Source organism: Colias croceus, chromosome 22 (assembly GCF_905220415.1).
Source record: "Colias croceus chromosome 22, ilColCroc2.1".
NCBI classification, from domain to species: Eukaryota; Metazoa; Arthropoda; class Insecta; order Lepidoptera; family Pieridae; genus Colias; species Colias croceus.
Window position 1 is genome coordinate 3162278 of NC_059558.1, and position 25190 is coordinate 3187467.

Consider the following 25190-nt stretch of genomic DNA (forward strand, 5'->3'; position numbering starts at 1 on the left):
TATGTTAATTGCTATAATCGCATGCGCAGTTTTAATGTTAGAAATATTTCATCTTGCATGTAGGTACTTCCGATTAGTATGGAATTTCAAAGGCTGACCACTTATTGTACTTACCATTATCATGTTCAAGTAGGAGTGACCGGTGGCCATGGTACCGACAGCAATGAAAGTCGCTTTACGTTATTTTTTCTCTGTTTCTTTACATCTTTTTTTATATCTTATGTAGTGATGTTTGTCTGTTTCATTATTTCGAAAATTTCCCTAATTTTGGATGCAAACTCTTACATTGCATCTTACAAAACTTATTACATTGCGGAATCTGTGAAGGAATTAGTGACGTTTAACAATTATAGTGACGCGAAGAATTTGTGTAGTGTTGGTGTAGTGTAATTTAATTAACTTATTTCCATTTAAATATTTGCACACCCAAATAGTGGGTAGAATGTATTAGCGCCTTAATATTGTAACAACACCTTTTTTGTAACTACATTCTTGTAAATAAATGAAATTTGAATTTGAATTTGAACTCCACATACAGAATATTTTTTTAGTAACAATTTCTTCTTAGTATTAAATAGTTCAAAGTACATAGTGGAACCGTACATAAAATCTTTCGTCAGACTTTCCTCTTTACACACTATTAAATTCCTTTAACTGTTTCAGAGGTTACAATAAAACTTAAGGTTTTTAAGCTCATTACTTTTAGCAGTAGGTATACGACTAAACTACAAAACTAAACAAAATAATAGGTTGATAAGCTTTTAAATCATTAACTATTCAAATCTGCAGTTATTCAATTAAATAAAAAATAACACATATAACGGAAACCATTAAAACCTCTACAATTCCTAAGTACTATGACAGCCAAAAAAACATTTACCTTTATAAAAATTCATATTAAAAGCTGTAACGTTTGACCGATTTCAAGGCTCACTTGATTCAGTGACATTCAATAAAATTATCAATACGGATGTATCTAGGTTAAAATGGTACAACTAGTTTTTATATACGACTGTACGTAGATATAGATTACTAGATAGGGCACGTCTAGATTACAGTGGACCAAGGTTTGTATTTTTAGGTTAGTATATATATGTGTCTACAGACCATAAATATAATATTATATTTTAATCACATATTGATAATTGGTATAGGTCGTTAAGTCAATGGATGATTCAGAGTTTGTATTATTAGTAATATCAGACATTGAAAATCGTTTATCACCAATTACGTTTAATTTTATAGAAACTAGATCACTATACAAACACATCTTGTAAATAGGTAGTCATGCAATTACATTAGAAAAAAAATATGCATGTCATATTATAGAGTCAGTTTTCAGTCAGACTTTAAATACATACTTACTAAATAAAAACTCATTTCATTTAATTTAGCATTTTATTAAGTATACAAAAGTTTCAAAAATTAAAAAAAAATTAGAATAAATTTTGAAAACAAAGCTTTTCTATACTCTACTATGTTCTAGATACCTTATAAAATATTTATTACAAAAAAAAAAGAAAAAAACAGCAATGTTACATTACTTAATTAAATTATGAAGCGTCATGTTGTTTACATTTTCTATATATCTTTGTAATTGTCTACCAATAAAATGCATAAAGGAAATGTATTAAGGATATGCATAAATATGATCTTAAAATCTATGAAATTGATGTTTAATTAGTAGAATTATTGCAGTTTTGAGAATGTCGACCTTCCGCCGTTATATGCCGTGTATAAGGCCACTAGTTTGGCTTCTGCTAGATAAAATTCGTCGTGTTATTTATCTAGATATTTATAATTTATTTATTAATCATTTTAATTATATTCCGGTTTTGATGTAGAGCAAGTGACTCAGATGTTTGGATTGCACTAATTTTGAGTTCAAATATTTTTTTTAAAGCATGTGGACTATAAAATAATGTTGATTTCATCATGTAACGTTTGACGTTTTTATAAAGATTTTATAGAAAATTTTAACCATTGAAAATCTCTTGAGCAGTAAATAGCAACTAACAAAAAATACAACAAAACTAAATAACAACCTAAACTAAATCACATTTATTTGTGAATGTAAAATTGCATCCAACAAAAAAAAATTCTGTATAACATAACTAACATTTCTATCTCTATTGTTGCAGATTCACGAGCACATGACCCCCGATGAGCTTCGGAATGTCTTCCACGTCGACCACCACAGCCTCGTACCAGAATACCACCTAGTTCAGCTCACCCACCACATGGCACGCCGGAACATTCCAGCAACACACCGTTCCAATTCACACACACAAAACTCCGGAAAAGTTCCACACGAGAAATCTTCCAAACCGTGGAAAACGGAAACGAACCTTCCATCCCTTCTCAACGACGAAATGTTCGTCAAAGCTAAAGAGTTAATACAAGACGTCGATATAATAGGTGATTTAAATAATACAGTGAGCGTGCAGTTCGGAGTAACGAATTCTAGTGAAATTAGTGATAGTGATAGTGAGACCAGTGGTGATGTACATAGAATTGAATTAGAGGCGTTCGGGAAACAGTTGAAGTTGGTGTTGAAGAAACAAGAGGGGTTGGTTAAGAAGGACGGACTCAGGATGTGGAAGGCGCTGACGAACGAGTCGCAACCGCACGGCGTTGACTACGAAGAGATGATTACGGTAAGCTTTGAAACAACTGTTGATATCTTAATCATAGAAGCTTTGAATATAAAGGTTGGTGCTATAAAATGAAAGAATGGACATTATCACACGAAATTAGGTAAATGTAAGATACAAATAAATAGATAAATTACAGGAATGTTACAAAGACTGAGCAGAAACGGTTAGTGGCAGCGCAATGTAGATAACGAAACTGTGCTTTGAAATCTTATCTGTTAAAAACAATGATTAGACACAGCAATAATAATTGCGAAAAAGTTAATTTATAATTTGAAATATTAGAATTAAGTGTAACAGTTAAGAAATGTAAAAAAACAGGCCATTTGCGACAACTCATTAATAAACTCTGGCGTAAACATAAAGAGCTTGCGACACTGTTAATTACCAATTTCACAAATGAGAAGACGCTAATGAGACAATAATTACTATGGAATAACTTTCCTTATAAGCTTAGCCATATATTACACGGAGAAAAGCGAAACTTAGAAAATACAAAAGATGCAAAACATAACAAAAAGTATTGAGACGTTATACAATCGGGAGGCATACGTACAGAATGGAAAACATTCGATTTATCATGACACGATAATGATGCATAAGTCAAAGGTGTTAGTGCGTTGGTTGCTTGCATTAATATTATGTTATTACGTGGTGCATTGTAAGTAATTGTTCTAGAAGGAATGTAAAAAATGTACTCGTCTCTGTTAGGTGAAAGCGTATTCCCACGACGACTTATCTAACTTAAGTGATATTCTGTGAAACTAATATTGTGTAATTTTTATAATACTTACCTACATACACATATAAATGTGTATAATTAGTAGTTATATTGTTGCAACATTTAATTAAGTGGGCGAAAGGTTAGAATAAGTAGTAGTATGACATCAATTCGAAGTGTTTCAAGCTTTCGCAAGGCAACTGATATTGCATCGAATCGATCGGTCAGCAAAAAGGAGCTCATTTTCTGAACTAAGTATGTATTAAATTGTGTTATATATTCTCGAAGATAAGGACTCAATAAATCTTCAACCAGGTTAAACTATTTTTTTGTAAGCAAAAAATGAAGACTTTAAATCATATGCGTAATTGTAACATGCTTACTATATTGAAAAACAAAAATGTATGGGATATTGTAATGATTTAGTCCTTCTTTTTATTACAAAAATACACTGTGTAAGTTTATCGGTAAAATATATTTGTTCACGCGATATATTATGGTGCATTGGCAGCTACAATAACATTTATTTCTTCACGCAATAAATTGTTCATTTGCAATATTTATATCATATCAGTATTATGCACTGGCCTGTCACTATGACATTTCACGCATATTGAACCGGCGTCATTAATTGTATTGTATCCAAAGTATTGTGAAAGTGTAGTAATAATAAATATATTTTAAAATACATGTGTCGCTGTGTTATTAACTTTTTTAGAACGTAAGTATATACTGAGATTTTTAATAATCTCTTAAATTTTTTGATAATCATAATATGCTATGCTATCTGTAATATACCTCGTTTATTGACTACTAGCTTTCTGCACACGATTTTGTCCGCGTATTCAAAGAAATTCACATGGGATTAAGATGTCCCTACGTTAAAAAGTATTCTATACTCTTCTTCCATCCTATCCACAGATCCTGAGATCCTATATTTATCCCCGTACACAAGTCAACAACAACGCTACTAGGGCTACCACCACAGCAACGTTTATGAAATACGCCTGACACTTACCATAAAATCAAACTAAATTCCCAATACAGACTAGGTTCCGTTAGTAATAAATTTCAATGCTAATTACTGTATAATTTATGCCGTCTGTATCACACGGACAGTTGACATGAAACAAACCTTTCGTCCTTGTAAAGACATCAAACACGCCCTGGTCGGAGGCATTTGAAATATTTGTGAGCAATGATTCATTTTACTGGGCTTGTACAATATTAATTGGGTATCAAATAGCTTACCGGCTTCTTGACCTATTATTGGTCTAATGTTAAATGTAGATTTTGATAATGTATGTTATTATATTAATTGGCTGCTTCTTAATTCGCGAAAGACGATAATTTCTCATATTACAGTCCATTCTTCTCTTTAGTATAGTACTTCGAGCAATACGTAGATAGATACGGTTCTGTTCTTAAGGCGAAGTCTACGAAATTATGATCTTGCAGCATCACATCTATTTGTTTATCAAATTTAATCAGTTTTTCTAGTAAGAAAGACTAGTAACTTGTCTAGAACGAGCTTAATACTAATAAGTTTCAAAGTACAAGATTTGCTTATTTAACGTTTAAACAGTGTTACATGAAATATCCAAGAATATTAATTTGATTTATGTACACAATAAGGTCATTAATTAGGTCAATAAATGTAGCAATACATGTACTTATCGTTATATAGAGCAATCGTGTTCAAACTGGCATATCGATCGTGCATCAATATCAATTTCCCTGTATGCAAATGTAAAGAAATGAATCTATTGTTTCAAATAGGAAACTATTTGTAATTTATAATGTGTTACGCAATTGTAATTTATAATGTGTTCCTTGAATCGATTGAGTTATATTGATGAACTTTACTTATTTTAGTATCTGCAGTTAGACGTGACTAAGGTATTGTAGAGTGTCCACATCACTAGATAGTATAAAATCGGTTCAGAAACCTCGGCGAAATCGGTGTACACACATAAAAAATATACCGACCGAATTTAGAGCCTCCTCGATTTTTTGAAGTAGGTTGAAACACAGTCGCTTCCCGTTGTTTGTCTATGTAGACAGCTTAGATCGTTAAAACTACGTATTTTGATGCTGTTTTTATTATATGTAGATTAGTTCTCGAGGAAGGTGTTAATATGTAATTTGTAAATTTTAAACAGAGCGGAAAGCTAGTATCGTATATAACGATGTTTTCGCATCATTATGAAAATTTTTATAATATATGTTTCATCTCAATACTTGAAGGCGTACATAGAACACAGGTGGAATTAAAATGAATAGGTCAAAATCTGTGGTCAAAATTGACGATTGGAAGATGCTTATCAGTATTGATAGAACGTGTTGATGGCAACACTATTGTGTCCAATATAATCTGTGACATCTGTCAATCACATTCTTCATTTTACAGATGCAAGATTACGCGTTATTAATACCTACATTATTATTATGAAAACCTATTTGAATACCTATGTATGCGCTCATGTAGAGATCGCTACCTAGTGATAAGGCTGCCCTTTGCTTATTTAAAATGTATTGTTTGCTAATATATTAAGTTTTAATTTGTAATGCAATAAAGGTGTTTCACCTCATTTCAAGTCCTTTTTTAAATCAAATAGTACGTTCTGTCCCATTCTAACGAAGTCTTTAATTATTAATATATGCACAACACGCATGTGACTAATGATTTGCAAAATAATTTTATAGTCAGGAAGCGAAGGATCACCATAATCAATGTTAATTACTAACGATGAAGTAAACACAACGTTATTATAAGCAAAACAATTTTCCTACACGTTGACATGTGAATGAATGACATCATAATGTGAATATGTATTTATTAAATAATATTACCATATAACTGCATGGATCAGTTACACTAAGAGCACACGCACACTAACGATTTTAAGTTGCCCGATTGTTTGATCGGTCAGAGGATTAGTATAGAGTAGACAATGTGCGCATTTGCTGATTAAAAGTTGAACATCTGAACTATCGAATCCGACAGCCCGATCCCTATTCGCTCAAACTATCGGCCAAATTAAATCGCTAGTGCTCGATAGCCCTCTGTTGTATTATATTTCTTGAATTTGTTCCCCGGTAGAGGCGATTCTCTGAGACACATTTAGTAGTGTCAAGAGTAATTTTTTATTACATAACAGGAATCAATTAATGAAATTGATCTGTAACTAACCTATTCTGAAAAGGTTCATAGTTTTCATGATAATAATTGGAGTTACGATATTGCATGATAATTATTATCTATAATAAATAAACAAAAACGATAACGATTAATCAAAGGCTAAAAAATGTTTTCATGTACAATCTTTTTTCAAATATTCACAGAATAAATAATCTGTGGTAGAGACGTACTTCGTATATATGTTTTAGGTCTATTTACTTATACAGAGTAAGAATATTATATATTTTTTCTCAACTGTATCTTAGTAAACAAACAGAATACAATTTTTTATAAGATTACTTATAGTACCTACATTGTTGTTATTCATCATATAGGATTATAATTTAAGAAGATTGAGTACTGCTTAAATAGATTAAACTGATACATAGGAATACATTATTGATAGAATTAGTATGGAGGGATAAAAAATATTGTCTCTCAGTAGCATAAAAAATTTAACTAAAACAATTATTAAACAAATTTAATAATTGCTCTTATTTTAACTTGTCAATTATTTTTCCTAAAGAATGAATTTACTTACACACATGAGTATCTTTAAACTAAGTTCAATGTATTATGACACTAAATATGTGAATAATAAGCCTCAAATTGCAATTCACGATATAAATGTTGTTCTTTGTGTCACAAATAAGAGAAAAAGGGTTAAGTACGTAGTAATTATCATAAAAAGTGGAAATCGTGACGAACGATCATCTCTAGATGACAATGTTGAGGGTTTAAATTTATTTGCATGTTGAGAAGATTATATTTACTGTATTTATCGCAAAAAATTGCTTACGGATGATTTAAATTCAAGCTTATAGATTCGGAAGGTTTTTTTGTATTTAAGGGATAAGCTTAGGAGGTTTTTTTTATGAGAGAGGAGGCAACAGAGCAGACGCGACGCCTGATGGTAAGCGTTCAGCGTCGCCCATAAACACCCACAACGCCAGGGACATTTGGAGTGTGTTGCCGGCCTTTTAAGAAAGAATACGCTCTCTTCTTAAAGGTCCCAAGATTATAAACATTTGGGAATACCGTACTAGGAAGCTGGTTCCATATGACTGTTGTGCGCGGAAAGAAGCTCCGTTTAAAGCGCACAGTTGTCGACCGCCAGCAGGCAAGGTGATGAGGGTGGTATTTCTGTTTGTGGTAAATTGTAAATTGTACCTATACACTCTACAGTCACCCAAAATAGCAATTGGTGGCAATGTTCGGAGGTTGGAATGCAGTGACAATTACGGATCTTGTCACTAGATATACTGGGTTCTTGCCTAAATGTATACCTACCTAATATTGTATTGTCTGTTCCTAAATATTTTATAGATTTCTTGTTAGTTACATTAACTCGTGCCGTAGTTATATAGTATAAACATCTCAGAAATATAATTAAATTGACGAAATAGCAAAAGAAGATTGTCGTTTTTATATTGTGTTTAAGGTTTCCTCAAAAAAGACTAACTAAACAATTTATGTAAAGCCTCATTTGGATACTTTAAAAGCCGTTCAACTTCGTAAGGTCATGTTTTTAGAAATACATTTTTTTTTTCTATTTAATCATATCAATATGTAGTAAGTACTTTTACTATACGGAAATATATTTTTCTTGATAAAAATAGCTACTTATCTGACTTAAAAAAATGAAATTATACTACCCTAAACGGTAGTACTTGTCTACAAATATAACAGAAACTCGAGTACATGGTTTTAATCACGATAATGGGTGCATTTGGCTCACGATCTTGTCATTCCCACGGTATGAATAAGAAAGGTCTGTTTACGCCCAACAGCCCAAATTGTTCATTTTAGTATCAGACCTGGGAATTAATGTAGGTTTTGTAAGCATCAAGGACGATAATATAATATGAGACATTGTAACCGTAACGGTGCATTTACATCAAACGAATATAGAGCTAGAGCAAGAGTATTCTTTCGTGATCTTTTAAATTAAATGAAATCTCGTATTCAGTGTTGTTCAGTTTATGAACATTGCATAGTGTATTTTCGAACGCATGAAACAATGCTCTACGCTTTTTTACGCTAAAATAATTTGATAATTGATATAGTGGGGTGAGAATGAGCATTCGCTCGTTTTATGTAAATGCACCGTAAGATGGTATATTACCGTAGTAGGTAGCGAAGAGAGATTCTTTTAAAGTAATGAATGTGTATGAAAAAGGAACTGGAAATAAAATTTATAGCCAGCGAGCCTAGTTGATATAGATTTACGAAGTGATTTCAAAAACTGAATAGTTTGCTAGATAATGTAAAAAGTAAATGTTTATGTATGTACATAGTGTTAAGAAGGATAGAACATTGACAACTATTTCATATATAGTCGAAATAATAAGTGAATAGGTGGCCAAACAGGCAACAGTTATATTTTTAAGGGTTTCAAATACATTTATGATATTGCCGCCAAAAATGTGACCTATATTTCAATATGGAATTCAACCGCATTGTATTGTTCATGTGCATTCAGTCAATGCACCATGGCTTCGATGAATGCATCGTAAAGTGCATACAAAAATATAATATTAACGAGGTCAAATTCAAAGGTACGTTCATGTGGGAATCATGGATTATTTAGAGTATATGGAGTAATGAATTTATTATAGAGTTCATTATGACGGCTTTGTCTCTTGAAAGTATTATAATAAAACTGGAATTTCTACCAAGTAGTTCATATTTTATTAAATTTAGAAATTGTGCGCTTTGACATAAAATAAAGGTGACTCTATATAAATTCATTAAAAATCTCTATTTTTAGTAGTTTTGTTTTAGTATAGGTATTGTTTATTGATGGAAAAGGTCATAGGTTACTTTTTATTGGAATAACAAATTATAAAGAGAATTAATATATTATATTCTGAATGCATGTTTCTTTTGTAAACTTACGTTTATCTGTACTGATTATTATCAGTATATAGTCCATTGAATAAAAAGTTCTAGAGTGCGTGAGTTAGTAACGTAAGATGTTTCTTCAGAAACATGTCAAGAGTCCCTAGGTAATAAACATACTAAAACCCCGGGACACTAGGAGGAGCCCCGGAGTGGGGGGAGGGGGGAAAAGGTCCATTTTTTTCATTTTTCGCTTAAATCTCAAAAATGGTACATGTTAGAGAAAAACTTTCAAGGAAAAGTTGAAAGGCCAAAAAATTATCTACAAGTTGTACCTAAACTATTTTTTCCTATATCCTATAGTTTCTGAGTTACACGCAGTAAAAACTGATTTTGGCTCAAACAATTTCCCCATACGATCAAAAAATATTTCTTTCTTCCAAAAAAACTGAAATGTGCAACTTGTGACCGGTACTGATAGATTGCTCTTAATTAGGTCTATAATTGGTAAAATAAACACATTCCTCCATGGAAGCCTTTAGGAGGAATCGATTGTCAAAATATTATATTAGGGTAGTTTGAGTTACTGAGCTTGATCTTTTTATTTTTTTCTTCCAAAAAACTCAAAAGTGCAACTTGTGACCGGTACAGATGAGTTGCTCATAATTAGGTCTATCATTGATAAAAATACCAGATTCCACCACGGAGGCCTTTACGGGGAATTGAATTTTATTAGGGTAGTTACGATACTTGAACTTTTTATTTTTTTTCTTCCAAAAAACTCAAATGTGCAACTTGTGACCGGTACTGATAGATTGCTCTTAATTAGGTCTATGATTGGTAAAATAAACACATTCCTCCATGGAAGTCTTTAGGAGGAATCGATTGTCAAAATATTATATTAGGGTAGTTTGAGTTACTGAACTTGACCTTTTTTTTTCTTCCAAAAAACTCAAAAGTGCAACTTGTGACCGGTACAGATAGATTGCTCATAATTAGGTCTATCATTGATAAAAAAAACAGATTCCACCATGGAGGCGTTTAGGAGGTATTGAATTTATTAGAGTAGTTAGGTAAAATAAAAAGCTTTCGAATTTTTCACATTTCATGGGATGTAGCTCGAAAACAGCTGCGAATAGAAAAAAATGGTTTGGTACAACTTGTAGATAATTTTATGGCCTTTCAACTTTTCGTAGAAAGTTTTTCTCTAACATGTACCGTTTTTGAGATTTAAGCGAAAAATGAAAAAAATGGACCTTTTCCCCCCTCCCCCCACTCAGGAGCTCCTCCTAGTGTCCCGGGGTTTTAGTATGTTTATTACCTAGGAACTCTTGACATGTTTCCGAAGAAACATCTTACGTTACTAACTCACGCACTCTAGACCCCCCTTGGAGGGACTCATTCAATGGACTAATACTCTAACTGCTGATAGTATTATGGTTTGTTCTTAATGTTAATTGTTTAAAAAACTTATTTTATAGTCTTTGCGATTCCCTTTAAATTTGTACAACCTTACTTACGGTCACTTCCGACGATTGTTCAAATCACGTCACAGCATTGATAACCTTTCAATTAAAATTCTTTGCGTGTCGTTTTTTAATTGGCAACTTTGAATGTTAAAATGCGTAAATGTAAGCGTATTATATTATAATGGTGATAAAATTTACTTCCGAATTACGTGAGGAGGTCGAATTAGATAAGAATCGAGAAAACTTAAAAGAAACAGCAACTTATAGACTGTATATTCAAGTCGGATGAAAACATTCAAGTTGATAAAGCATACAAATACAAAAATAATATGTAAGTATACTACAAGCATCGACTCACGCAATTTCATCTGCTAAAATCTGATAGATCTGCTCTGATTCATTGATCTGATTGGTCTTAGTGGTCTTAGAGTAATCTAATATAATTTCCACTATGGACTACACTACTATAAATACACATTGACTATTTATCAGGAAAGCTATTCGTTAAAAACGTACTGGCTCTTTAAACGTTATATTTCTAAGCGTTATTCTATTATTCTGCCATTTGTCTCAGCCCCCGTGGCAATTTTTGCCTAAAATGCCAAGCACTATTTTCAGCTTTACAATGTTTGTATAGATTAATATATTTTCGTTATTTCTAGGAAGGCGAGGAGGATCTGGGAGACCTGTACCATGATGATGAGAACGGAGCCGCTCTGCTTATCAGGAGACACCCTAAACACGGAAAACTTGTCGTGGTGAGTTTATTTTTATCTTACTAAGGAATACAGGTTGAATTTCTGTATGTATGTATAAATAGATTTCCGCCCGCGGCTTCGCCCGCGTTTGCAAAGGAAAACCCGCATAGTTCCCGTTCCCGTGGGATTTCCGGGATAAAAACTATCCTATGTATTAATCCAAGTTACCCTCTATATGTGTGCTAAATTTCATTGTAATCGGTTCAGTAGTTTTTACGTGAAAGAGTAACGAACATCCATACATCCATACTTACAAACTTTCGCCTTTATAATATATTGTATTGTATGTATAATGTTAAGAGTTTTGTGTTTGTGTTATGTGGAGTACTAATTGAAAATAGCAACTATTAATTAGAAAAAATAATTATATAGAGCAACATAAATCTCAGATATTGTTTTATGGGTGCATACGTTTGTTCAGTTTAGTAAATCGATTCCTGAGTATTTATGAGTGTAGTGTTTAATATCATTCTTGTCTTTGGCTGTTTTATTTGAAATATTTTATCATACAAACTTTTAAATCAGCGTCTTAAACCTATATATACAGGAGTAAAAATTTGACTTCTATTAAAAACTCTAGGAATGAAGATAAAACTACCAATCTCTGGTAAACACCGACACATTTTAACACGCATATCTACTTTATCAACTTAACCATTCATATCTGTGACTGGGCTGGACTGTGACATGGGTACATGCCTTTCAAGACTAAAATTATGCAAATACCCATAGCTTTACATTAAACAGTGTTTAGAATGTTGATCACACACAGGTTATCCCGTGCAGAAGTCACGTAGACAAACATAATGTGATGACATTGAAGCGTGTGTGACATTCTGACGATGGGTCCGCTTTTCAGTTTAGTGAATCGATTTATGTAGAGATTTTAATGCTTGGTGTGTTGTTTTGGCTGTTTATTAAAATAAATCTACTGAATTTTTCATCTTTACCAGTTAGTTGTAATACATGTTACGTGTACCTGAATGATGAGAGAGAAAATAAGCTTTTTTTGTACTTAAATTTAACGAGCGTTGTAGAGTTATTTTTAGAGTACAATTGGATTTATGTTTTCTTTCATTGCTTTTAACAAGGAACAATAAATATTGACTAAAACTGTATATGTGTCAAATTCCCTCCTCGTACACTGATGTTTTTAGCATGATAAAGGTAAGGAAGGAAGGGAATAGATATAAGGATAAAGGAGATATCCATTCATAATCAAACTTTAGCGCCTTTAATTGATATTAATGAAATTTATTTAATTAATATAACACATAACATATTAAACAACCTACAACAAATTGGATCACATGCAAATATCTATAATATAAACAAATCACACATACAATAACATCTTAAAGATTCTAAAAATTGGAGTCACGTTCGCGAACTGCATCATATATTATCCATATAACCACAATTATATGAAACAATGGGCCTGCAAGTGGATTAAGGACAGTTGCGAAACATAGCACAATGCCGGGAAAATATTAGTCGTCCATTGTGAGTGTATGACCACGAAAACGGAATGGCGCGCTAAATCTATACTAATATTCTAAAGCTGAAGATTTTGTTTGTTTGTTTGAACGCGCTAATCTCAGTTACTACTGGTCCGAGTTGAAAAATTCTTTGGGTATTAATATAGCCCAATCATCGAGGAAGGCTATAGGCTATAGATCATCTCGCTAAGACCAACAGGAGCGGAGCACTGCGGGTAAAACCGCGGAGCACAGCTAGTATCTGATATTATTAACTATCAAGTTGTGATGTAGAATCATTTTTACACTTTACCTTCCAAAAATAACACCAACATATATTTACAGGAAGGCTCAATAGGTCACGATCTCATCATCAGGCCGATCCCCGACTCCATGACGGGCGTGGCTCCGGACGACGAAATGTTCCTGGATCCTAGCAGTATGGCGGATATGGTGTCTATTGATACTGGCCTACCACTTGGTGAGTTAGCTTAGTTTGTACTAATACATAATATAGATGTATAATGAAGCAAATATAATAAATACAATCTTCTTTATATATAAAACTCAAAGGTGACTGATATAGTGATCTATCAACGCACAGCCCAAACCACTGGACCTATCGGGCTGAAATTTGGCATGCAGGTAGATGTTAGTACGTAGGCATCAGCTAAGAAAGGATTTCCCGAAATTCTTGCGGGAACGGGGGAAAACGGGGATGCACGTACAAAGTCGTGGGCGGAAGCTAATAAATAATAACTGGATTTTGTAAGTAGTGTGTTAGAGACAATTATGTTAATTGTATTCTGTAGATCAGAGGGTAGGAAGAATAAGAGATTAAGGTTAAGTTGCTAAATTGTTGCAAATTGCAAATTGTTGCAGTTGCATCTGTACAGTCACGTGGTTTCCTCTGAAAATCAGTGCCGCAATACATTTTAATTAATGGTTGCTGCTTTGCTGACGGGGAGTCCTTTTTGCCACCATTGCTATATTTTATGTATATTTTTTTTTCCTGTTCTGAGTCTCTGTTATTAAGATTTATATTTTTGTAATTGGTGGCAAATAAAACACTTTCTATTTCTAAATTCTACACACATATGAAAATTGAAAATGTTAGAAATAACGATGATAGTACGTTCCTTACCTCAATGTAGATGATAACTAGGTATGAATAAATGTTAAGTACAAATAAAAAAGCACAAAAAGCGCAAAAGTTATGAAATACTGTTTTCCTCATTTTAATTGAGAAATTTTAGCGTATATTCCTCATTATGTTATGACTTATGTTCCAGAATCCAATTTAACTAAGTGTGTTTAATTAATTTAGTAGGTTTAGTGAAAATTCACAATAGTTGCTAAAATATCTTTAAAATAATATATTCCCCATCCACTGTCGAATGTTCGAGACATTAATTAACAAGATGGCGATGACGAATTCATTCATAAATTGTTTTTATTACAAGTGCAATCAAATAAACGTGTTTCCATCTATTTTCCATATTTTAATATTTCTGTGTTTATTTGTAATATGTCAGGTGGATGATTGATGTATTTTATTATACTGGTAACTTCGCAGTTGGTTTTTATTATTCGGTTTTTTTTCACGATAGTGGTCAAAGGTAATCCTGCCTATTAATAATGATTCGATTGTATGGGTATTGAAACCAAAGTTATAAAATACAATATAATCTTATTGAACCTTTTTATTAATTTCGATGCTTTTGCTAATGTTCAGTTTTGTTTTTTGTTTCTATGTTAGCCATCTAGAAACAATGAATTTGCATTTTTAATACCATATTTATAGAGACAGAAAGACAATAATTAAAAAATTTACATAAATATCATAAAGTATAAAACATGAATTTAGAGGAGACAATTTTGAACAGGTTCTCCTTTAAAGTTACTTTTTATGACTTTTTAGTGTAAGGTCAAAGACCTTTTTTGTTGAATTTCACATTGTGTCAACACGAAAAGAGATTTATTATATTATTATTGTAGTTAGGAAGAATACCAATGACTTACACAATAGCTTAATATAACGGCAATACGGTTATTTCCGACAATAATTCTTTCTTCGAGTCAAAATATAAAAAAAAGCCCTGACCGGCTGGCTTGGTTGGGAGTGGCCCTGTCTTCCAAGTCAGAGGTCGTGGGTTCGATTCCCACCCGGGGCAAATATTTGTGTGATGAACATAGGTGTTTGCTCTGTGACTGGGTGTTAGTTATCTATATAAGTATTTATTTAAAATTATATATGTATGATTACCAGCCATCTGGTTTCTGTTACACAAGCGAACAGCTTAGTATGGGATCAGATCGTGCCGTGTGTGAAAATTGTCCTAAAATATTTATTATTTATTTTATAGTATACGTATAATCATATAATTTTATAAGTCTCCCATATTACAAGTATTGTATCCATACACCGTCAAATGTTATACCCAAAACATTTAAACTTAACAATAGAAGTCCAAAAAATATTTGGCAGCAAAATTTGAGGTTATAAAAATTAAATTACTTACCGCGAAATTTCAAGACAGTTACTTTGAAAACTACAGAAACTACAGAAGCCGTGTCTGATTTTAAATTGCGGTATTACGCCTCTAAATGCTTTTTACGTGTTTGTATATATAAATGTGTGCATTGCAAAACCTCTAAACAGATTTTTTATGATTAAATGTGTAAAAAGCTCTTGGATGAAATTATATAACTAACGATGCTTGATATGAATCGCTACATAACAGTAGTTACGCTTTTTGACGCTGAAAAAATGTATTTTTTGTAATATTAGATCTTAATTGACGTGATTTAAGTCAGTAAAACAAAATCTTTCGCAAAATAGAACTTATTTTGTGACAGAGCTTTCACTGAGTTAAACCAAATTCCAATTATATTTACATTACTACCATACCACGAAATCAAACGCTTATTTTTTATAATATTATAACACGTCATATTATATAAATCAATTTGTTACAGTGAAAAGAAACAAAAACGCCCAAGAAGAACTAAAGAATAAGTTGCAAGGCGCCCAACATGTCATTATCAAGAGAGGTCCATCGTCTCATGACCATATGAGTGATTACGGTAAGATTTGTCTAATTTTTGTAGTAAATAAACAAACAGAACTGAAGATAATATTATCTATGTACTGTTTAATTATATGGAATGGAGATATTGATGTTACACGAGACAGTTTTAAATAAACTTGTTAAAAGCTCTACATTATTGAAACTTTTGATCATTTTTGCAATAGCTTAGAAAACATCATATTATACAGTTACATCAATACAATTTTTTAATTATTTAAGTTCTTTGTAAACATTTTGATTAGTTAATACCACCTATACATCATAATGCCTAAAATATATACCAATATTAATATAAGAAAAGAATATAAAATAACTTTACTCCAACAACAAAATTGCATAAATAACACGATTAGTTAATACCACCTAGACCTCATAATATTATACCAATATATTAATATTGGATTAACTTTGTATTGATTGATATATTTGTATTGATTTGTATTGATTAACTTTGTATTAACAAAGGGCAGATAAAATAACTACACAAGCAAAAGTATTGCATAAGAAAGTAGAAACAAGATATTTAAATATGCATTTATATTATACTAGCTTTCCATCCACAGTTTCGCCCGCGCATTCAAAGAAAAACCCGCATAGTTCCCGTTCCCGTGAGATTTCCGGGATAAAACTTATCTTATTTCCCGGGGTAAAAAGTAGCCTATGTCCTTTCTCGGGTATCAAAATATTTCTATACCAAATTTCATGCAAATTGGTTCAGTAGTTAAGGCGTGATTGAGTAACAGACAGACAGACACAGTTACTTTCGCATTTGTAATATTAAGTATGGATTATTCGTCTAACTTTAAAACACCTGCTTAATGAAATAAATGGAGAAATTAAATAGACGAGATCCTTTGAATTTCGCAGATGGTATCACAAACCTGTTAATTAATGGAGTTATAAATTGATTTTATCCTAATTACATTGACGGCAGATAATAAAAATTAATGACACACGTGTTTTGGTAACCGCCATTTTTCATCACGTGTTCATATGACTGTTTTAGATACCTACTAGCTTTCCACCGCCGCTTTGACCGCGTTTTCAAAGAAAAGCCCGCATAGTTCCTGTTCCCGTGGAATTTTTTGGGACACAACCTATCCTATGTGTTAATCCAAGTTACCCTTTGTTATTGTGCAAGAATAAGGAGTTTCAATTATATTATGAACACTGAAAGATTCACTTTAAAATAACCTCTAGGTAGAGTGTAAGAGTATGCACCCAAAAGCGTAACATAATTTTAAACGTGTAAAATATTCGTAGAAATATGTATCTTAAAATTCAAATTATAAGGTAAAACAAATGAAACATATCTACAGCTTCTAAAATCTCTATTTAAACGTAGGTATTGTTATTTAATCTGTTAAAGATATATATATTTAGGAATAACAAAATCAATCCCTATTAAGCATATCATTTTATGTCTTTTATTTTTAACTCGAACTTTTCGTTGCTTATTAGTTTTTTACATAACCAAATAAAAAAAGAAAGTTGTGTGACCCAATGTGTCATCAATGTCAAATTCATTAATTATTTTTTGTCTTTTTTAAAGAAATCTTTTATTTTTCTAAACCTTTTTCCATTAGAAGTTTCTGGTCAATTAAAATAGTAGAGAATGGTAGAGACTACGCGATAACGAATCTTTTGTATTCTAATTCATATTATTATTTATGAGATATTTTCAGTGTTGAATCTTCTTAGTAATCTATTCAGTTGACTTTTATACATTAGAAGCTTACAATAATAAGAATACGGATTTTTCTCTCCTTCTTTCATAACTCTCTCAAATAAAAAGGCACCTAAAATGGTGATTTTTTTTTTCATGATCGATCTATCAATAAAACAAAATCCATCAAATTGCATCCAGCAGTTCAAGCATCAAAAAATCTACTATATAAAAATAAGTCGGGTTTTCCTTCCTGGCGCTGTAACTCCAGAACGCACGAACCGATATCCACGGATTTGCATTCGTTGGAAAGGTCTCTGGCTCCGTGAGATTTGTAGCAAAGAAAATTCAGGATACATTTCAACAGAAATGCGGGAAAACCGGGAAAATCATTTTTCACATACAGCGCCATATGTATCATTTCGTTTGGTATTTAAACACAAGGTGGTGAAACGGAGTTCGCCGGGTTCGCTAGTAAGTATGTAACAATGGATTAGCCAAAACAGGAAAACCATATCGTTATGCAATCTGTTGCCTAAATAACATTTAAGTACCTACGTGATTGTATGATATTGCCATATAAGTTTGATCTGGATCAGATGTAGTTTATACGTGCAAGGTATGTGACCTGTGTTACATAAAATATCAGATATGCATTTTTGTTATTATATTTTGTGTAACAAATTTTTGTTTAAAGCGAAAATGAATTCATCTGATACATAATAATAATATGTGAGTGTCCAAATAACGGTGCAATTACATCAAACGAACATAAGGCTGGAGATAGAGCAAGAGCATTCTTTCGTGATCTTTTAGTGTAAACGGAAATTCAGTGCTGTTCAGTATTAAAACATTGCATAGAATCTTTTCGAACGCACTAAGAACAACTAAAGAATGCTCTACGCCTGCTTACACTAAAATAATTTGACATACCTAGTGGGGTTAGAATGAGCATTCGCTCGTTTGATGTAAATGCACTGTAAGGATCTAATGAAAAAGCACTTTCAGTTATTTAAAATCAAACAAAATATCCGAAAAGCAACATAATGGCATAATATTGTCAGAAAGGATTAAAATATATAATGGAATTAACTTGATGAGAAGTGCGAAATTATTTAAAAGTGCGATATTTTTAATTTGGTTTCATTGACGATTCATACATTGTTATCAACTATAATCAAAATAATTGCCTCTCAAAAATCAGCGAGTGTGCCGACACACGTGTCAGAAGTGAAACTTATTTGGAAAGATTCAGAGATGCCAAAATCGTCGTCTTACTTCATGGCGTGACGGGACCATGACGCGACCTTGAAATTTTACTCTCAACGCGCCTAAAGAAGTTTCACTTCAAAAACGTATTTAAATTTCAGACTTTTGGTGTTGTCACCTTATTATTGTTAGGGAAAAATATTAATTAGTTACTAAATCGTGATCATAGCTGTCGCGGGAAAAGCATAATAAAGTATAGATTAGCAAGACAAGATGGCGGCAAAACATGTTTTTTAATGTCGTCTTGGCGGGACTGGTTATTAAGCTGCTATGATAATGATACTGCCGTTTTTAATTGCTGCTAAATATGAGATAAGACGCCTGCGAGTCTATTACAAAGATTGACAAAAAATATTGAAAAAATAGTGTTTTGATTGTTACGCTAGGTCTTGTCTCGATAGACTATGAGACACTCTTTAATAATAATGAAAGTAAACAGAAGAAAAAACACTGGAAGCTTTGATAATAATCCAAGTATTTGTATCACACAAAAAATAATATTTCATATTATGTAATTACTATTAATTACTAATAGTACAGCTCTCTATAGAAAACTTTATATCAGAAAATGATATTTAAAGCTTATTAAACAAAGTGACTTTGTTTCCTACGTTTTTATGCAGACATAATAATGTTTGCAAAAAAATGGACATAATAGGTAGGTATATATTAAATCGGAAAAATCTATATAGATTAGTTGGAGTATTAACAAATATTTAGTTAATACTACAACTGTTTCGACAAAACAGTGAAATTCGAACAAAATCTATCTCACAGTGAGTAGTGACCGGTTACGGAGAGGTCATAAGGTCACCGCTATATTACGTCACCTTCATTATACATTCACTGGACGTGATCAAAATATTAACTCAATAATCCATAATTATAGAACGAACCGGGGAAAACCGACTTAATTAATTCAGAATTTTAAATGAAAAAATCCGCGCATTGTTAGCTAGCTCGTATCGTCCATTTTCATTAACATTTTAAGCTGTTTTTTTTTAATAGATGACATGATAGGACCATAGATAATATTGGCACAGATAATATAATACTATAGATATTATGAAGAGTTGCTATATTGCAAAATAATTTATAAGTAAAGTTTTAGCAGTAGGTACTCTAACACAGGTGTTAAAAATGTTATTTTTAAGACATTTTATTGTAGCTTCATCATCGCCATTTCATGGTACTATAAAAAAGTAGGTAAGTTCTTAGTATATAAAAAGGGTTGATAAATCATAATAATGAACCTTCATATAAAAAAATCACGTGCCGTAACCACGTGACTGGCTTTCCAAATAATTATTATTCAAATATTCATTAGTGTTTGAATAAAACGTATAGATATTTATTTCGATCGACCATTGATGATAATTTTATTAATATAAATTTTAATAATATTAAATTAAAAATATATTTTATTAAATTCTAATTTATCAATTCCATCTTATAGGTATAGTACCTAATAATTATAGACTGGCGCAGGTTAAAACCTTAGTTATCGATTATATTTTTTTTAAGGTAAAACACTGAAGACTGTTCTTACAGCTACGTAGTACGTAATATAAATAACAATATTAATTCGGACGACTGCTTCATTATTTATTTACTTTGTTTTGTTATTCTATTTTCTCATGTAGTCTTTAAATGAGAATAAATGATTGTTTAATCCTAATTCATTTATACTTCGACTCTGCGTTTTATTGCGCTGTTTTATGTAAAAACTCTTATCAATTGAATTTTCCTTTTATTTGGCTACTAAGGCTACGAAGCTACACGCTGGAAACCTTAATCAAAATAAGATAAAAAATTTTGCATAGAAAAAAAATTATATCAACTAATCGCCTTCTAATGTAGTGCAAATTGCACAATCATTCGATTTTAAATTTACAGCAGTATAGAAAATTTTCTCTTCATCATTGTGTAAAGAAATTGTCACATTAAATGCATTTACTTATAAATACAACACGTATTATATCATATTTAATTGTAAACTAAACAGTACAAGAAGGTATGTTGTTGTCAAAGGCTTCGTTTCAACTTATAAAATGAAAAGGCATGAAACGGTATTTTTTACAATTTATTAAGGCTGTGGCTTTTTACCTACTTTAATCACAGAATACTTAAGTGTAGCTACAATAGGTAAATAAATTCACTTTGCATATTGTATGCAAATTCTTGGCATCTCTACTATAGAGTCATACTACTATAGTGTCATAGAATATAAACGCATTGCAGTAGCGGGTATTATTTTCTGTTTTTAATCATAAACGACCCTTGATTTCATTGCAACGTATACATTAGAAGCCCATAACCTACAATTGAGTACGAAACAGCTGTAAGCCCTTTGCAGTTAATAATTTGATTATAAGATAACAATTCAAAAGGCTACCCCAAAATCGTGTATAACTCAAGTTTATGGGCGGTATTATATCACGAAATTCAAATAAATTACACCTATTTTTGTTTTGACGCAAATCTTCAGTGGCATTTACGAAACGGCGCCAGTAGGTAAAGTATTATTTATGACTGCGTATCGCGATTCAAGATAACCTGTTCAAATTGTATTTTGTCGCGTTTTATTGCTTTAAATATATTTCTAAACCTTTATGTCCATTGACTGTTTTATTATATGATAGGTTGGGTCGATAAGTCATAACCTCTTTGGTGGCAAATGTCAAACGTTAATGTGACAGATCGCTGGCGAAATAAATTCTTTTCGCGCTTTTTTGCACACGTGTTCAAGCTTATTGGAATGATTCGTTTATTTTGGTGGTATTTAATTTAAAAAAGTTAATAATTTCAAAGTTGAACAGGACAATAAGTGATAAATCATTATTGTTACATCAGGTTAAAAATACTTCAGCTTGGACCATAAAATTTATTATTCCCACTTTAAGCTTTTTCCAAACTATGGGTCGCTGATAAAATAGCATATTCAACCGTTGTTTGATGTAATATGAATAAATGAAAACTTTTTTATCCGAGTCACTGTACTTAATCTCTCCATCAGGCATCAATGCTCTATTTATAGTTATTTCATGAATACTATACCATAATAGCAAACCGGGCGAACTCCGTTTCGCGACCAGAGACACCTTTTCTTTGCTATAAACCTCACGGAGCCCAAGACCTTTCCAACGAATGCAAAACCGTGGAAATCGTTTGGTGCTTTCTGGAGTTATAGCGTCAGGAAGGAAAACCAGACTTATTTTTATATAGTAGATATCGTCTATTAATAGTAATTTTACTATTTTAAAGACCTTAGATATCTGATTAATTACATTTTCCACTGCTAAGTCCAGATAGAGCAAAAAATCCATCGCTACACCGTAGCGCTATAGTTCCTACTTAAAATGAGTTACTTATATAATTTTTCCAACAAAAATTTAATAATTTGTTAAAAAAATATTAATTTCCATCTAAGAAATCATACTACACAATACACATAACAACAACATAGCATTTATTCTTTTTTTGCTGTGTTCCTATAACTGATCTGGGTCTGAACGTATAGAAATAAAAGTTATCTTTCTCTTTATTTTTAAGCTATTGCATAGCTTCTATCGCGGGCCTTGAGCGCGGGGACCGAATTGAAATTCCGTAACGAAAAAACCTCACGCTCCCCACTCCGACGGGCTCGGAGGTGTGGCTTGAAGGCATGCTATGCAATAGCTTTACCGCGGCAGTCCCCGAGTGCCACACGACTTTTTCGTTCATTCAAAGTATTAATCCCAGTACATTTACAGCGTTCATGGAGCCAGACCACATCAGCAAGCGGTACCGTCGCAGGCGGTCCGCGGAGGGCCACAGTCGGCAGAAACGGGAGGCCCCATATGTTATATACCCGGAAATACTTGTCATTGTTGATTATGATGGATACAGGTAAGGAGCTTTATGGTAATAAAGTATTCATTTTTTTCCTCTAAAATTACTTCTACCAAAAAGGACAATTTAAAGAAATTGTATAGGATAGGAGGGTTACCATGACGTCTTAGTAATAGGTAATTGTAGTAAAAAAATTTAGGTACATAGGTCATGGTGTGTTTTTGATATTTCATTGCTGTGTTGTATTAGAATTTTGTATGGAATTTATTAAGTATCTACATAACTAGCTTTAAATTTTTTGTCCAGTGAAGACACGTGCAAACATGAGTCTTTATTAGTTTAGATCGTCTCTCGCATATAATTATAATAAAACGACCTATCCATTTTGATCCTCGTTTTACCAAAACCGCTGACATTTATAAAAATACTTTTTAATTAGGGGGAAACCTAATCGCTCTATTCGTAGTTTATTTGTTCTTATATAATCAAAACATTCGCAAATTTAAAGCGATAATATAAAAAAGGTATTTTATATCAAATTTCACAAAACAATTAATGAGCATGTTGAATGACTAATAGTCGTTTTGAAAACTTACCTATTAATATTTATCTTTATATCTAGAAGTGTTGGTCCTCATATGAATAAATTAATAAATACCTAATAGATTTGAAACTATTATTTTCTTAGCTGTGAGGTCCACACGTGTTTACTTTAGATATATTCTAATAGGTAAATTATAATCCTTCATAAGTCTTTGAGAAAAGTACACTTATGACTGCATTTTTTTCTGAAAAAAAAAATATTTCTATATAAGCTATAGTACCTACGGAGTACGGACTCATTTGTAAACTTAAACCTACTTATAAACATCTAGTTAAATTCTCTTACAAGATATGGTCAAAATTAGTTATCGAAACTTTTATGAAATAATCAAAATTAAGAAACAATCGTCGTAGTCCTCACTATAGTAGAGACTACCACGTAGAGCTAAGAAATTAACAAATTAGGCTTAATATTATTAAGTCATGATTTTAAATATTTCATGACACTATATTAAAATTAATAAGTTATAAAATTTGATATTTCATACCATTTATTATTATAATCATTCGCATTGAATTATTAATAATCTAAGTTTAAACATCTCTTAGAAACATCTTATGTCATTCTCAGGTTACACGGAGGTGACAACTTGCAGATAAAACGATATTTCGTCTCGTTCTGGAACGGAGTAGATCTCAGATATAAGCTGTTGAAAGGACCAAGAATAAGGATATCTATTGCCGGCATTATTATCTCTCGGGTAAGTATTATCAGTAGCATTCCGCCCGCAGCTTCGGCCGCTTTGTCTAAAACCAAATAAATTATAAACTGAAACCTTCTTCTTGAATCACTCTAAGTATTAAAAAACCGTTTCAAAATCCGTTGCGTAGTTTTGAAGATTTAAGCATACATAGGAACACAGGGACAGAAAAAGCGGCTTTTTTTATACTATGTAGGTAGTGACGTAAAAATTATCCATAGACATTATGTACTTTATTAGTATAGAAACTTGATGAAGAATTATGTTTATTTAGCACCGTCTAAATTTGCAAACGTAAGATAACATTTAAACAAAAAAAAAATACAAAACAGGTAGGTAAAGTTTTGGGATTTAAAACCTGATTAACAATTAAATCGATACGGATATATTTCGTATTATTAATAATCAATAGGGGGCTTTTTCAGTTTTCTACTGATCTAACTTGCAAGTACTTCTTAACATAAGTAGGTACCATTATGGACAGTCAAATATTAGAAGAATAGATATAACTAAAAGTTATTTATTTTAATATAGCGATACCTACAGTTTATTCACTAAGTACTTCAAGTTTTTGAGAAAATATATATGAAATAAAACAAACACAATACACAAATAAATAAATTTATTATTTTTTTATCAAGTCGCCAATTTAAAATTAACCATTTCATCAGTTTCTACGCAGAGCTCTTCCAGAAAATTCTTTTTCGATTTCGGATATCCATCTAATACTGTCTCTATCATGTCGGAACATATTCTCTTACGCTTCCTAAAAAAGAAATAAATTTAAATAAATTACACATTTATAACCGTAACAAAATCACTACCTATTTGTGAACTAATATGAGGATTTATAATATTTAATAACTATTTATTAATTCAATGAATATCTACAATTTTATGGTCAACTTTAACTTGTAATAAATTAC

At 31.8% G+C, this 25190-nt stretch overlaps 1 protein-coding gene across 5 annotated transcripts in view; it reads left to right on the plus strand.

The window, feature by feature from the left end:
* The window catches only part of LOC123701825 (A disintegrin and metalloproteinase with thrombospondin motifs 16), a 126996-nt gene that overhangs the window by 88788 nt on the left and 13018 nt on the right, over window positions 1-25190 (plus strand). For all 5 annotated transcript variants that reach the window (XM_045649399.1, XM_045649397.1, XM_045649398.1 and 2 more), the window contains exons 3-8: window positions 2142-2657; window positions 11529-11624; window positions 13448-13583; window positions 16082-16189; window positions 22882-23017; window positions 24135-24264. In XM_045649399.1, the coding sequence (XP_045505355.1) occupies window positions 2142-2657; window positions 11529-11624; window positions 13448-13583; window positions 16082-16189; window positions 22882-23017; window positions 24135-24264 (1122 nt within the window). The remainder of the gene's footprint in view (window positions 1-2141; window positions 2658-11528; window positions 11625-13447; window positions 13584-16081; window positions 16190-22881; window positions 23018-24134; window positions 24265-25190) is intronic.